At 40.8% G+C, this 14932-nt stretch overlaps 1 protein-coding gene across 1 annotated transcript; it reads left to right on the forward strand.

Moving 5' to 3' along the window:
* Nucleotides 1-1953: 1953 nt before the first annotated feature.
* LOC125309406 (galectin-3-binding protein A-like) lies at nt 1954-11052 on the forward strand. The gene is made up of 5 exons (XM_048266322.1): nt 1954-2046; nt 8146-8349; nt 8762-8893; nt 9325-9625; nt 9749-11052. Exons 1-5 carry the CDS (start codon nt 1956-1958, stop codon nt 10791-10793), a joined length of 1773 nt encoding a protein of 590 aa, XP_048122279.1. The 5' UTR covers nt 1954-1955; the 3' UTR covers nt 10794-11052.
* Nucleotides 11053-14932: the final 3880 nt, after the last annotated feature.

The following is a 14932-nucleotide window of genomic DNA, read 5'->3' on the forward strand; positions in this document are numbered from 1 at the left end:
TTGCTTGTGTTTTGTCTATTTGCATGTGTTGTCATAAATTGCAGGTCGTTCGCACCCGTTGGCCACCATACTGAGTTGCTCTGATGAAAATGGCCCTTGTAAGTCGCTTTGGAGAAAAGTGTCTGCTAAATGAATAATTGTAAATGTGATGAGAATTATATATACTGTACTCTGTACAGATTGTTTTTAACAGTGTGGAAAGATTTCCGTGGACTAGTCCAGCCTATTTCCACACAAATAGGAAGGCTGTGGTTCTATGTCTACTTTCATTCGTGCATGCGGTTACATAGTATTTGCATGTAGTCACGTAGCTGTTAAATGAGTTAGAGAGCAATAACAAGATATACAGTCTCTTTCACACATGCACGCACGCACGCACGCACACACACACATACTTTTTTTTTTCTCTCAGTAAATGTCATATTGAGGTGAGTTTAACAGGTGTCACCTTTGAATTATTCAAAGCTACTAGACTATAGTTGCTCAGGAGCTACTCTATTGAGGGCTGTATTGTAATATGCTATAATCAATGAATGTAATACATTTTAAGTCTCAATTTGTCAATTGCCCCCGGACTCCCTAGCATTTTTTTTAGGGGCCCAGAATTATTTTCTGTCATAGGGTCCACATTTTTTAGCAGCGCCCCTGGTAGAAATGTGCCAGGAAAAGTAACTAAGAGAAGGTTAGCGATATACAAAAATGTGCAATAAGTGTGAGTGGCAACAATTTCTTTAACTTGTTTGATGAAAACAGTAGATCTTATTTACAAAAAATTAGGTCCTTCCATGACAGGGACCATTCAAATAGCCTACATGAAATCCCCCTTTAGCCCACCACCTAAATCTGGAGCCTGGTAAACAAAAACTATGAAGTTATGGCCCTTGGGCCGCAGGTTGCCTACCCTTGTTGCAATGCATCCCCACTGGACATGGTTCATGGGGTTCCACCTTTGTCCATGTTCTAATGCATCCCCACTGGACATGGTTCATGGGGTTCCACCCCTGTCCATGTTCTAATGCATCCCCACTGGACATGGTTGATGAGGTTCCACCTCTGTCCACGTTCTAATGCATCCCCACTGGACATGGTTCATGGGGTTCCACCCCTGTCCATGTTCTAATGCATCCCCACTGGACATGGTTCATGGGGTTCTACATTACATTTATGCAGTTATCCTCTTTTAAAATTCAGAGAGAGAAGTTTAGAATAAAATTACTAAATCATGAAAATCAAAATAAAGGGCAAAATGTCAAATGTCCAGACCTAGGCCACAAATTTCACTTCATCTTTCCCAGATAAAATGTTTCACTTTAGTTTCTTTTTGTCTCCGGACTGTGGGGTTCCACTTTTCACTCGAGTCTTGCAACATCAGCTTGCAGCCCAAACATCCCAATTCTGGGGAAATGAAAGCTATAGCTATAGTTTGGAGGCTAGACTTGCTCCCCCCTTCCCCAAAGCGAATCCTATAAATGCAGTGACACCCATGCTTTATAGAGTTCATCAGCTGCTTGAGGTCAAATAGCGAGGTAAGACTTCACAATTGCACATCAACTTTTTTTACAACTTTACAACTTTACTATTTTTTACATGATATATTGCATAAAAAATGTGAAATAGGCCTAAGCGTCTTTTATTGTTTGAGTATAAAGTGTTAATTTGTATTATGCCCCACAGTAAATACACAAGATGATAGTTACTGCAAGAAAAGTCACATAGGCCTATATAGCAGAGAATGCATGAAGTTATCATTGTCATTTATGCTATCGCCGATATAAATTAAGTTTATAAATGTAGTAGCCTAATTGTAGTTTTGAGAGGACTTGTAACTGTATCACATGACTGTACATAGTTTACACACTATGCTATGTTCAGACCAATATTTCTCTAGTCTCTGGAAGTGTAATGTAGATGTGGGATGTTCCCTGTTCACTTTTGTATGTATTTCACAGATGAACATGCCACTGTTAAGAGGCATGTTGTATAGGGCCATTGTGGTCTGTCTGTTGTTCAGTGAGGTGGAATCAAGGAGTCTGGAGTGGCTGACTGGTGAGTTTATTTCAGGTCCTTCTTTCAATAAATCTAATCCATTCTTATTTTTGCCACAGTTGCTTATATGTAGGCCTATCAGGTATTGTTTGGTATAGTAGAATATGTTTTAAAACTTACCAATATGGACTACTCAGAGACCATTGCACAGATTTGACTCTATGATGAAATGTAGCAAATGCTCATTCTTGTCTGTGTTCTTGGGTGAGACAAGGTACATCGACCTGTCTGTATTCTTGGGTGAGAAATATTTTATGTTAATATGTGTGATTAGATATTAACAGACTCATATAGACTCAGACAGTGAGTGAATGGCCAGTAAACGTTTGTGTATTGTGCAGTCTGTCTCCAATTGTTTGTTTTAGGTTTTGTCTTCAGGGCTGGTTCTCCCTACAGTATATGGACACTACGCAAGTTGCGTAGGGCCCCGCAAGTTAATGAAGGAAGGCCCCCTCCCTTGAGTCAAGCTGACAGACATATACCATATAGGCCTACAGTATACCAATAACCCTTGACAGTAGGCTACAGTTATAGCGACAGTGCCTCATACATTAGGAAGATGAACATGAAACCGACTTAGAATTCAGGGCATGATAAACGGAAGAAACTTCACAAGAATGAACAGCGGGAACAGCAGTCGGGTAAACGTGTGTTAGTTCCATCGTTTGATGTCTACACGCATCTCTCCAGCGCGTGTTGATGGCCTAGCCGAGGCCTAACAGCAGAGAATGTCCACAGGGAAGTGAATCCCCTGATCTGTCTGCGGCTTGCTTGCCAGCCTTTCCCAGTCACAGTACTTAGCAAAGTTGTGAAATATAATCGCATGTTCCGTTTTTTGAATGCGGGCGACTGGCTACATTTTTGAATAAATAAATAAATAAATATCCTCATCTTTAAATTCGCTCATGATAACGTGGATGAAACTAGCAGTTTTTCAGCAGAAACATGCGAGAACCCGTCGAAACTAATCGGTGATTTCACTCGTCTCATACATTTTAAAATAAGTAGGCTAGGCCTAAATGGTTTTACAATATTTCAGTCAAGCTTTAGTTGGTTTAGATAGCCTAGGCTACAACTGAACGTATGCAAAATGGGAAGTAGCCAATGTAGGCCTATTAACTTTGATTCGCTGTGCTGCATGGGAAATAGATGGATATCGTAAATTAATCCTATATGAAGTAGGCTATTAACATTGTTGTTTAAAATAGTCTACGTTTGAAAAAATATTGAAGGGAATCAGGAGAGCCAGTTCAGTAGTCGGCAAGTAGCCTAGGCCTAGCAGGTGAAGAACAGCCTCAGCCAGACCCTACAAAAAACTAGATGTACCGCATAGCGGTACAAAATATGACCGCCGCTCAGTCCTGTACATCCGTTCCGCGAAATAAATCACACTTCAATTTGTCTCCATATTTTACTCCATCCCCCACTCTTGAAACTTTTGTGTATGCTTGTTTGGCATGCCTGAGTGTGTGTATGCGGCTGCACAGAAAGTACCCTACTGGTGCTGAAAAGGTGAATAGATTGTAGAATAGCCAAAGAAGATGTAGAATTGTTATAAAACCTTTAAAATCTCTAAACAATCACAAGTAGGGCAGTTCATCACAGTTCATCCATTGCAACTGGATTGATGAAAGGTCACTTACACCTGTAGGCTACATTGTATTTGGGAAAAGCAAAAGGTATCAGCATAATGTTATTTATTTATTTATTTATTATGTATTTATAAACAAAAACCATCTCTGTCAGTTCCATGCCGTTTTCAACAGCTATCAAAAACAAAGGTCATTTTTGGATGGATGGATTTTTTGTGAATGTTTCTTCTTCTACATAAGATTTTAGTCATCTTTAGTTCATGTAATACTTTATTGTCAATGCACAAATTAAGTAACAGTAGTCTGAAACGTTATTGTTAATGCACAAATTAAGTAACAGTAGCCTAGTCTGAAACGAAGTGCTGTTTTACATCTAACCAGTGGTGCAAATAACTGACATGTCCAAATGGGCCTTGATGAAATGCGTCGCTAGACTGTTCATACACATTTTAACGGGCCAAAGTTGAAGAGCTTTTGTCCGTTATTGTTAGTGCAAAATATAGGCTGATTCATGTTCCCTTGCATTGTTTAACTGAGGTCCATGGCTAGTCTGGCTTTCATCAGACCAAGCTCAATCTTTAAAGAAATCAAAAAATAAATAGCGGGCAGATCAGGCTGGGTTCACCCAGCCTAGTCCATAGGCACCCGATATTGTTTAATTTTCCGATTGAGATATACACGCTCTGGCTATTCTAAATGCAAAAATGCATCAGGGAGTTATGACAAAACGGTAACTAACAAACTAGATCCTAATAGAAAGTTGTTAGCTTCAATTCTAAATGGGACCTACTACACAGTAGCTTAAGGTGTTTTGCTAAAACAGCCATAATGAAATGAAGGTGTCATTGTTTGGATACTTCACACACACGTGCTTTTTAATTTCACAGACTACAACTACCAAGCTGTAATCAAAGCACATCGATTCCCCTCTCACACCCTGCACGCACTTAAAACAAAATAAACAGGCGTCTCAGTCTCACGCATGTATAGGCAATGTATAGTGTGTGTATGCGGCTGCACAGAAAGTACCCTACTGGTGCTGAAAAGGTGAATAGATTGTAGAATAGCCAAAGAAGATGTAGAATTGTTATAAAACCTTTAAAATCTCTAAACAATCACAAGTAGGGCAGTTCATCACAGTTCATCCATTGCAACTGGATTGATGAAAGGTCACTTACACCTGTAGGCTACATTGTATTTGGGAAAAGCAAAAGGTATCAGCATAATGTTATTTATTTATTTATTTTTTTATGTATTTATAAACAAAAACATCTCTGTCAGTTCCATGCCGTTTCAACAGCTATCAAAAACAAAGGTCATTTTTGGATGGATGGATTTTTTTGTGAATGTTTCTTCTTCTACATAAGATTTTAGTCATCTTTAGTTCATGTAATACTTTATTGTCAATGCACAAATTAAGTAACAGTAGTCTGAAACGTTATTGTTAATGCACAAATTAAGTAACAGTAGCCTAGTCTGAAACGAAGTGCTGTTTTTACATCTAACCAGTGGTGCAAATAACTGACATGTCCAAATGGGCCTTGATGAAATCATTAAATGGAGACTGTTCATACACATTTTAACGACCCAAAGTTGAAGAGCTTTGTCCGTTATTGTTAGTGCAAATATAGGCTGATTCATGTTCCCTTGCATTGTTTAACTGAGGTCCATGGCTAGTCTGGCTTTCATCAGACCAAGCTCAATCTTTTTAAATCAAAAAAAATAAATAGCGGGCAGATCAGGCTGGGTTCACCCAGCCTAGTCCATAGGGCACCCGATATTGTTTAATTTTCGATTAAGATATACACGCTCTGGCTATTCTAAATGCAAAATGCATCAGGGAGTTATGACAAAACGGTAACCTAACAAACTAGATCCTAATAGAAAGTTGTTAGCTTCCCTAAGCTACAGGTAGGATTATAAGGTAGGCCTATTGACAACATAAATTGTCAATAGGCTATGCTACGCACACAAATAAAATCTCCTTTGGAAACCAATGGCTTGCATGCTTACAGTATCAATGGGACTTAAACTGTCATATAGATTGGCGAAAAGTTGTAATAACATTCACGCAGCTCCATGAGTCAAGGAAAGCGCCAAAATGAAGTAGCCACTTCTAAATGGGACCTACTACACAGTAGCTTAAGGTGTTTTGCTAAAACAGCCATAATGAAATGAAGGTGTCATTGTTTGGATACTTCACAACCGCGTGCTTTTTAGTTTCACAGACTACAACTACCAAGCTGTAATCAAAGCACATCGATTCCCCCTCTCACACCCTGCACGCGCTTAAAACAAAATAAACAGAAGCGTCTCAGTCTCCATGTATAGGCAAAACTGCATCAGACCCGATTAACGCGTTGGTAAAATCTTCCACTGCACAGAATGATTTTTGTAGCACGTGCAATAAATGACAGTCGAAGATACAAACAGTGCTGCTATACATTTGCTTGGTATAACCGCGTTTATAGTTTTCTACAAATGCAATAAATCAAATGCCTCCATCACTCAACCAACGCTTAACGGTAACATTACCTAGGGTCCTTATTGATATTACAAGATTAACGTTGCCTGCGGTAAAACCAAGCATGTCCGATAAACATCCTCAGATTTATTTAGCTTCAAGAAGAAATGGGAATTACACTTCATGTGAACATCGTCCTATCCTTATTAGATGTTAAATGCCGCGAAATTACAGTCCTTGTATGAAGCGTCCATTGTTTTTTCAACCCCTTTAACTTCCAACAAAATTACGCCTCACTGCAGCGATGCGCCATCTAGTGGACAAACGACTAATTCACCTAGCCAATACTGAAAATGCAGCCATGATGATGATGATGAATATTTATTTTGGCTTTCTTTTTAATCCTACTGATTTTCATTTTTTACGGGCAAATCAAATGAGTGATTATGAGCCAGGTTTATGTGGGCCCTTGAGACCAACATACCATAAAAGATTCACAGAGAACTGGGTCTGCCCCACCCACTCCTTTCGGGGTCCAGTCAGGGGGCTGCAGATGAAAGCGAAAATGGCGGTTCATGCTATCCATATGGGGTACATGCTCACCAAGTTTGTGTACCCGGTCTTTCAGTGTCCCGGAATCCTTGTTGGTGTCGTCACTAAATGTACACATAAATTATTTTATTGTAAGGCCCCATGAACGAAAGTACACAAAACTTGGCATGCATTCAGAGGGTGTCATAATGATCCTACACTTTTCATTTTGTGCAGTTTTGACCTTGTCAGCCAGAGATATTGAGATGAAAACACCCTAATTTTATGCTTTTTAATTTTTTAACTAGGTGTGCTATACACATATGAAATAAGTGGTAATGGGATGGGTTGACATGCCCCTAAGACCAACATACAAAAAGGTGGACCTCCTAGGCCCTACGGTTCTCGAGATATTCACACAGAAACTCCACGGCCACCTACAGGCCAGTTGGTGTATAGTACATAAATTAATTTATTGTGTGGCCCCATGAACGGAATTCCACAAAACTTGGCGTGCATACAGGGGTGTCATAATGATCCTACACTTCCAATTTCGTTTTAGTTTTGACTATGTTTAGTCACAGATACCTTCAATTACACCCACCTCATTTTTACTTTTTTGTGTTTAACCCCAGGTGGCTATACATGAAATGAGTGGTTATGGAATCGTTGACATGGCCCCTTTGAGATCAACATACAAAAAATAATTGTCCTCCTAAATCTTAATACGCTTCTCGAGATATTCACAGAAAACTGTGTCTGCCTACCCTCCTTTCGGGGTGCAGTCCGTGGGGGCTACAGATCAAAACGAAAAACGATGGTTCCATGCTATCCATATGGGGTTACATGCCCACCTCGTTTTGTCTACCCCGGTCTTTCAGTGTCCCGGAATCATTGACGGAAATATGGACATGCGCGAAAAAAAAAAAAAAAAAAAAAAATCTGACTAAACCTATATGACCGCCCGGCTATGGTCATCATAATAACCCATTACATTGGTGTCAAACTGCAGATTTCTAATTATCAAAACCGCAGTTTTGGAGGAAATATTTACAGTTCGTATGCAGGGAATGCAGTATTTTGGACACAAAAAAACTGCATTGTACTGCATAGTACTGTAATTTACTACAGAAATGCAGTGTTGTGGACATAAAAATACTAGGCTGCTGCACTGTAGACTTCTATAACTGAACTATAATTCAAAAAGACGGCAGTTATTTTTTGTAAGGGTATATGTACAGCAAGCATCAAAAGCAAACAGCCCAGACCCTAAAACTGGGCATGTATAGCTGTGAATATACCTTTATAGGGAAAAACACTATATTTGATAACTTCCGTAGACATCCAAAATGGGGTGGGATGATTGTATTGAGAGCACTGAGGTTTCAGATAATATATATATAAAAATGATTACATTTTGGCCCTCAGAGTTCAGGTAGGAGGGCCCCTTGGCAGGATTTTGCCTAGGAGCCCTTGTATGTCTGACCCGGCACTGTTTGTCTACCTGCTCAGGTGAACATAAACAGGCAAAGGAGGGTGATGCTCGTCTGGTGGGAGGGAAATCTCCATCCGAAGGACGGGTGGAGGTGTTCCACACTGGTAGCTGGGGGACAATTTGTGACGATGACTGGGGAATTGAGGAGGCGCAGGTGGTGTGCAGGCAGTTGGGTTTCCGTGGAGCCATTTCAGCAGAACCAGGAGCAAAGTTCGGGCAAGGTTAGTCTTCTCTGGATCACCTGTCACACAACTCTGCCATTGCTGAGGATGAAAACGGTGTTTGCATGCACATGTGATTCAATTGCAATGCTCATGAGACAAATTCTAAAGATGTATGTTCCGTTGAGATGAGATCATTTTTTAAATCAATGATAGCAAGTAAAACAGCACAGCAATGTAAGATGTTTTGGGAGTGTGTCTTTCCAAATTAAGAATAGGGGAGCCGAACACTGATTTCTTTTTCTCTTTTTGTTGAGATCAGAGTGTGCGGCTGCCCTATTCTTAATTTGATAAACCTCCTGGCCATCACCTCTTGTTGGAGTGCATCCCTCCTCCACGCTTTTCACAAAGTGTATTTCCACCAGCTATTACACAATCATCACTGCTAAGTGTGTATGTTTGTTGTTCTTAGGTTCTGGAAAAATATGGCTGGATGATCTGGGATGCAAAGCCAGTGAGAGCTCCCTGAGCAGCTGTGCCTTTAAGGGCTGGGGAGTGACAGACTGCTCCCATTCAGAGGATGCCAGTGTGGTGTGTGATGTTGGTAAGCTCCACAAAAATTATTATGTGTGCCACAAAGTTTTCATCATATCGAGGGCTTATAACCAGAGGAGCGTAAGTCATATTTCACCAACTTTACAGGAGGGCCAAAACAACACCAATTGGTTTAGTGTTTTCAGTTTAGTTTTTTGACTAATAACTCTAAAATTACTTTTAAAATGATTGTGTCCTGTGGCAGTAGAAAGAACTAATCAAGAGCTTTCATTTAATGTACATATCTCAATTTCACCAAAAATGTCACTTATGTGACCTCTGGTTCTCACCCCTCGATATTGACACACACACATAAATGAAGACTCTAATTCATTTGTCTGTCCATATACTGAAAATATACAAAATACAAAAATGTGTACCATGGATAATTAGACTAATCTCTAATTGGTCTCAAAACCAGTCTCAATGTCTTCCAAACAGATCCGGCTTTTAACATCACCAAGAGATACCCTCTGGATCATAGCATTGAGCTCACTGACCAGTTGGGGGAGCTGTTTGACAGTGGCACGGGTTGTGATTTCACCCTCACATTCTCGTACTCGCCAGAGGATTCAGTGGAGGCGGAGACGGTTCAGGCCCAGGCTCAGGCTAATAACAACAAAGAGAGCGTCTGTGTGCATCGCCTTGTTCTCTTTCTCTACCCAAAATTTGTTGTGATCAACTCAAGCTTTGAAATGGAGATCAGCTCAAACTGCCAACCTTACATCAGAGAATTCACACGGTATGATTTCACAAGCACTCATGTCACTACCATTATTTTTTTGTTTTCTTAAGCCATTATAAATTGATTAATAGGTTTGTAACCTGTATTTAGATCTTGGCTCTCACCTGTTGTCACCAACAGGTACCTCTACACACGCACTGTCACAGTCACCGTCTCCTCCATGCAGTGTCTTCATCAACTGGCTTCTAAGTTCGGGCGAGTCGTCTGCTGGGAAGACATTGACGCCTTTGTGCCCCTGCTGCCTGAAGATACATCCTTCCGTACACAGGTGGCGCTGTTCAAGTACGCTGGGCGTTCTGGTGACGGCCTGCTCCGTGACAACGTCTTGCGTTACCTGGGCTGGAACATGGAGCCGCTGGTGGCTTCAGCCCAGTGGAAGAGCCTATCAGAGGAGCTCCTGAAGGGTCTGCTGGTCCGCACAGACCTGGTGCTGCCAGACGAGGCCTGGCTGCTGGCTGCTCTGGAGGCCTGGGTCCTGGAGCAAGGTGAGGTGGTGACCCCTGAACAGCAGGCAGCTCTGCTGGGTCATCTGCGTTTCCCCATGATGACCCCCGAGCAGCTCTATGAGGTGCCCTTCACCGCCCGCCTCTACAGCAGTCACAAAGAGCTGTTCTCCGCTGGAATCCTACAAGGGTTCCAGTTCCACGCACTGAACTTCTCCGTACTGACTGGACATGTGGAAGGACAAAGCGAACAGTTCCAGTCCAGGATTTACACTGCCGATCCCTGGAGCATTAGCTTCAATGCCTCAAACCTGCACATCAGGAGATATGACTACTATGATGCTTATGGAAGGAGATCTGGCAGATATGGCTATGAGAGCTATGACAGATATAGTCCTATTAAACAAAAGAGATTCACCACCCCTCTACCGCTTACGTATTCACCTAGATATGTACCATGGCTGGCTGAGGTCTTTTCACCTGATCAGAGCTGCACCACTAAAGGTCAACAGTGCAAACATTCCTTCCGCCTTTCTCCCACTCAACGAACAAGCGTCCAGTTCAGCAACCAATTGTTGTTAGCCTGTAGAGAAAGTTATGTCTTCAGTGTGCAAGAATTCAAAAACAATGAGGCAAAGATCTCAAACGACAGCATGGTCATTCCGATCACATGTCCAGATGACCTTACCTACCAAATTGTTGTTCGTCCTCAGTATGTCTGAGACGACTGCCTCTTTGACCCAGGAGTGTTGATTTCCCTCTCTGGTAATCCAGTGCAGATTGTTTCTCTTTGCTTTAGGTGATTGCAACAGATCATTATTGTTTTTATTGTTTAGATGATCCCAGAATGTGTATTGTTTGAAAATAATTTAGATGAAAATCAAATTTTACAGAATCATCTCTTTATTTTTGTATCACAGAATGTTTTCCTTCAGTGTTGATCATCATGCACATTGATGAATAAAAATGATCCCTTCTGAATACTGGAGAATTATTATAGAAACGTGAAAGAATTATTTTAATAGTAAAAAAGTCATTAAAACAAATCTAGCCTGAATACAGCAAGACTAAAGTGGAGAAGATGTGAGAAAGAATGACAGGTTTTGTTGCTCAGTTGTCATAACTAATATTCAGAGCACTTTCATGGCTTTGCACACATCCACTATATGTAGAGATGATCATCCACACATCAGTTGTCCTTATACAAGTGTGCTCGATCCTGACTGTATATGTAGTGTTTTTCCTTTCAGTTGTTTACAGAATGATGTAGGATTTATACCTGTAGCTTTCTGCAGAATCAATTAAATGAAATTAAATTAAACTATAAATGGTCATTATTACATCTTCAGGCAGGACAGGGATCCAAAACAAATGTCCAGATCAGCATAGAAATAGTTAACACAAAAATCAAGCTTCTCTCATAGTCGTGTCAGTCCCCTCAGCTAAACCCCATAGTTAGGTGAGGTAAAGAGGAGAATACACAGGGACCACGGGCTCAGAAGGTAAATCGCCTGACTGGTTTTCAAAATACCACTATTACTCACTTTAGCAGGGGTGCAATAATTGTAGAGTGGGCACTGTATAACCGTCTTTATATGAAGCAATAACATTCTTTTTGTCACTCAGTGCGTATGTAAGCTGAAGATGTAGGCTACAGTGGATATGTGGGACATTCTGCCTTAATCAAACCAAAGCCAGTCATTTTCAATCAGAGATGTGACTGCTGCTCCACTGCGCAGGACATTCAACCTGAGCTCAGTCAGTCAAGGTTAGAGCTCCAACCAGGCCACACGGGTAGAGGTAAGAGGAGAGGCGGGCAGACAGAGGGAGAGGAGAAAGGTCACATAGAGAGCTTAAAATGTAGGTTTCGGTCCAAACATGAGGGCAGGCAATGATATTGTGAGAAATACTATTAAACATGGTCTAGCTCTATATAGGTACCAATGACCATTGATAGGCTTGCAGTAGGAAGGAGTAGTGAGCTGTTAAAGACCCAGTGGACATGGACCCTAGAAAACACTTGGTAGTGTAGATTTTTGAAATGCCTACGCCTATAAATATTTTAACCTTAAATTGTGAAAAAGCCCTTCCTCCAGCTGTTACTAAGTGCTTATCTCTAAGTGCTTTTCAAAACATACTCCTTCTTCTCTAGTGCTGTGTTTGTGATGTATCTGGTGGTTTGGAGCAAGGGTGGTCCTCCTTGTTGTTCTCCTAGCTGTTTATCTTGAGTTGACCTGGAGACAGGCACTGAAGAATCTCCTCCTACTGCTGTAAGATTCTTTCTGGAGTACTCTTTCATGTTGCTTCACATTTGTTTTTTATTTTTAGATTCCTCTTTGGTCCATTTGTTCTCTGCTTTCTTTCTTTCAGCTATAGGATGGTAGTTTTTACCATAAATAAAGAAACAAACTCAGCCCATGGCTGAAATGTCAGTAAAAAGTCTTATTTACAACGGTTCATATATTCAACAACTTCTGGGGAGAGGTGAGGGGCTTGTTTCTTCTTGTCTCCAGTGTCTGCTCATGCTGGAGAGTCAATTGAAGCCTCTGTACGCTTCCCTAATTTAACAATCAAATTGTAAGTATCCTAAACAAAAGAAAGTGTGTTAACCAATAGCCCAAACCACACAAGCAGGGATGTAGTGGAGGCTAAACACAAGTAAACGCAGTTTATCCACCTCTGAAATTTTAGAAATAGTTTATCCAATAGTCCATCATGTCTGAATGACTACCGCCCTGTAGCCCTGACGTCTACAGTGATGAAGTGTTTTGAGAAGCTTGTGAAAAACATTATCTGCTCATCCCTCCCTGCCTCCTTCGACCCCCTCCAATTTGCTTACAGAGCCAACAGGTCTACAGAGGATGCCATCTCAAACCTCATGCACACCACCTTAACTCACCTGGAGGAGGGGAATGGGAATTATGTGAGGATGCTGTTAATTGACTTTAGTTCAGCATTCAACACGATATTCCTCTCACCTTGGTCACAAAGATGAAGGCCTTAGGACTGAACACCACCCTGTGTCACTGGATATTTGACTTTCTCACCAACCGTTCACAAGTGGTTAGAGTGGGGGGTCTGACATTAACTATCAGCACTGGTGCTCCCCAAGGCTGTGTTTTGAGTCCACTGCTGTACAACATCTACACACATGACTGCAAAGCCAACAGTAGTTATACCTGCATCATCAAGTTTGCAGATGACACAGTGATCTTGGGCCTGATTAGTAACAACAATGAACAGCTCTACTTGGATCAGGTTGATGAGGTGGCACAGTGGTGTCAATCTAACAGCTTGACACTGAATGTCAATCAAACCAAGGAAATGGTAGTGGATTCCAGAAGAGTACTCCTAAGAGCCAAAAAGATTCTGAAGGGCTCTTCTCATCCTAACAATGGATTATTCCTACCGGTGAAATCAAGAAGACGTCTATGTAGTCACAAAGCCAGAACTGAGAGACTCAGGAGAAGTTTTTATCCCCAGGCCATCCGAACTCTGAACTCACACTATACTGACTTTGCACACATTCACTCCTCAGCACTCTCAAACATTTCCCAACCCTGAACTCACACTATACTGACTTTGCACTCATTCACTCCTCAGCACTCATGACCCCCCACACACACACACACACACACACACACACACATACACCTACATGACTTTTAGCACTTTTACATCCCTCTCCCTATGCTACAGACCTTTTATTTATTTTCTTATTTCATCACACGTCAAAACACACACACACACACACACACACACACACACACACACACACACACACACACACACACACATCTGACTTTCTCCAACTTTTGCACATCTCCATAGAACTTTTTATATATTATTTTTGATTTCTCCTCCATCTATCTACCATGTCCTTGATTGCCTAGCCTTTCTGCCCCAACACATCCCCAACACACACACAAAAAACACACACACTTACATCATCACTGTCATCACCTCACAGTCATTACATAGAATCATACTTTTAGTATCAAAGTGACCCACTAATGAGAAATGCAGAACATTAAACCACATATTAGAATATTGGGTATAATGCAGAACATTAAACCATATATTGGAATATTGGACATAATGTTCTATTCCACTTTCTCTCAACCTCTTATAGGAGTTTATCCACCTCTCAAAAGAGTTTATTCACCTATTGTAACTTTTAACATTCAATAATCACACTGTATTATCCACATTCCCAATATGTACACTCATCAACACTCTAGGAACCATTTAATACCACTGGTATTGTTATAAACATTGTACAATAACCTCTGCCATCATCAAACATGTTCTGAATGCCTTTTAAAAAAATCTGATACCGCATGGCGCAGTCCACCTCACTGAGATCACAGAATTCATAGTTTACCCACCTCTAATTTTACCACTACATCCCTGCACACATGAATATGTATGAGACAACTCTGTTAAAGGAACTGCCACAATATCTTTTAAGAAACAGTGTAAAACAGTAGGCACAGCCTTACACCTGAACAAATGTTATGCAGATCAAAGTAAGTGTGTGTAGGAAGGGTGTGTTTAGATGACAAAAAGGTTTTTGTAAATCTTGTTCTGGGTGAAATTGTAAGGAATGGCATATAGTGGATGTGTCTGTGAAACAGTAACTGAGTACAATCTGTCGCTTTGTGACCTATCAAGTGAACTGGAAACCCATTCTAATGTCAGTAAGTGAAGAATCATTAAAAAACAGAAATCAAGATGGGGAAATTGTGTGAGATTGGCGTAATATCCAGGCGCAGGCTTATATTGACTTATTTCACTTAATCTTTTGTTCAAATTTTCTATTTTAGAGTTTCGTTTTTGTCCCAGGATCCAGTTTTTCTTG

Source organism: Alosa alosa, chromosome 16 (assembly GCF_017589495.1).
Source record: "Alosa alosa isolate M-15738 ecotype Scorff River chromosome 16, AALO_Geno_1.1, whole genome shotgun sequence".
NCBI lineage: Eukaryota > Metazoa > Chordata > Actinopteri > Clupeiformes > Clupeidae > Alosa > Alosa alosa.

Excerpts from the sequence above, each read along its gene's own strand:
- LOC125309406 (XM_048266322.1), top strand. The coding sequence starts at position 1,956 with ATGCCACTGTTAAGAGGCATGTTGTATAGGGCCATTGTGGTCTGTCTG. Across the intron at positions 2,047-8,145 it reads GAGTCTGGAGTGGCTGACTG|GTGAACATAAACAGGCAAAG; the intron begins GTGAGTTTATTT and ends CTACCTGCTCAG. Across the intron at positions 8,894-9,324 it reads CAGTGTGGTGTGTGATGTTG|ATCCGGCTTTTAACATCACC; the intron begins GTAAGCTCCACA and ends TCTTCCAAACAG.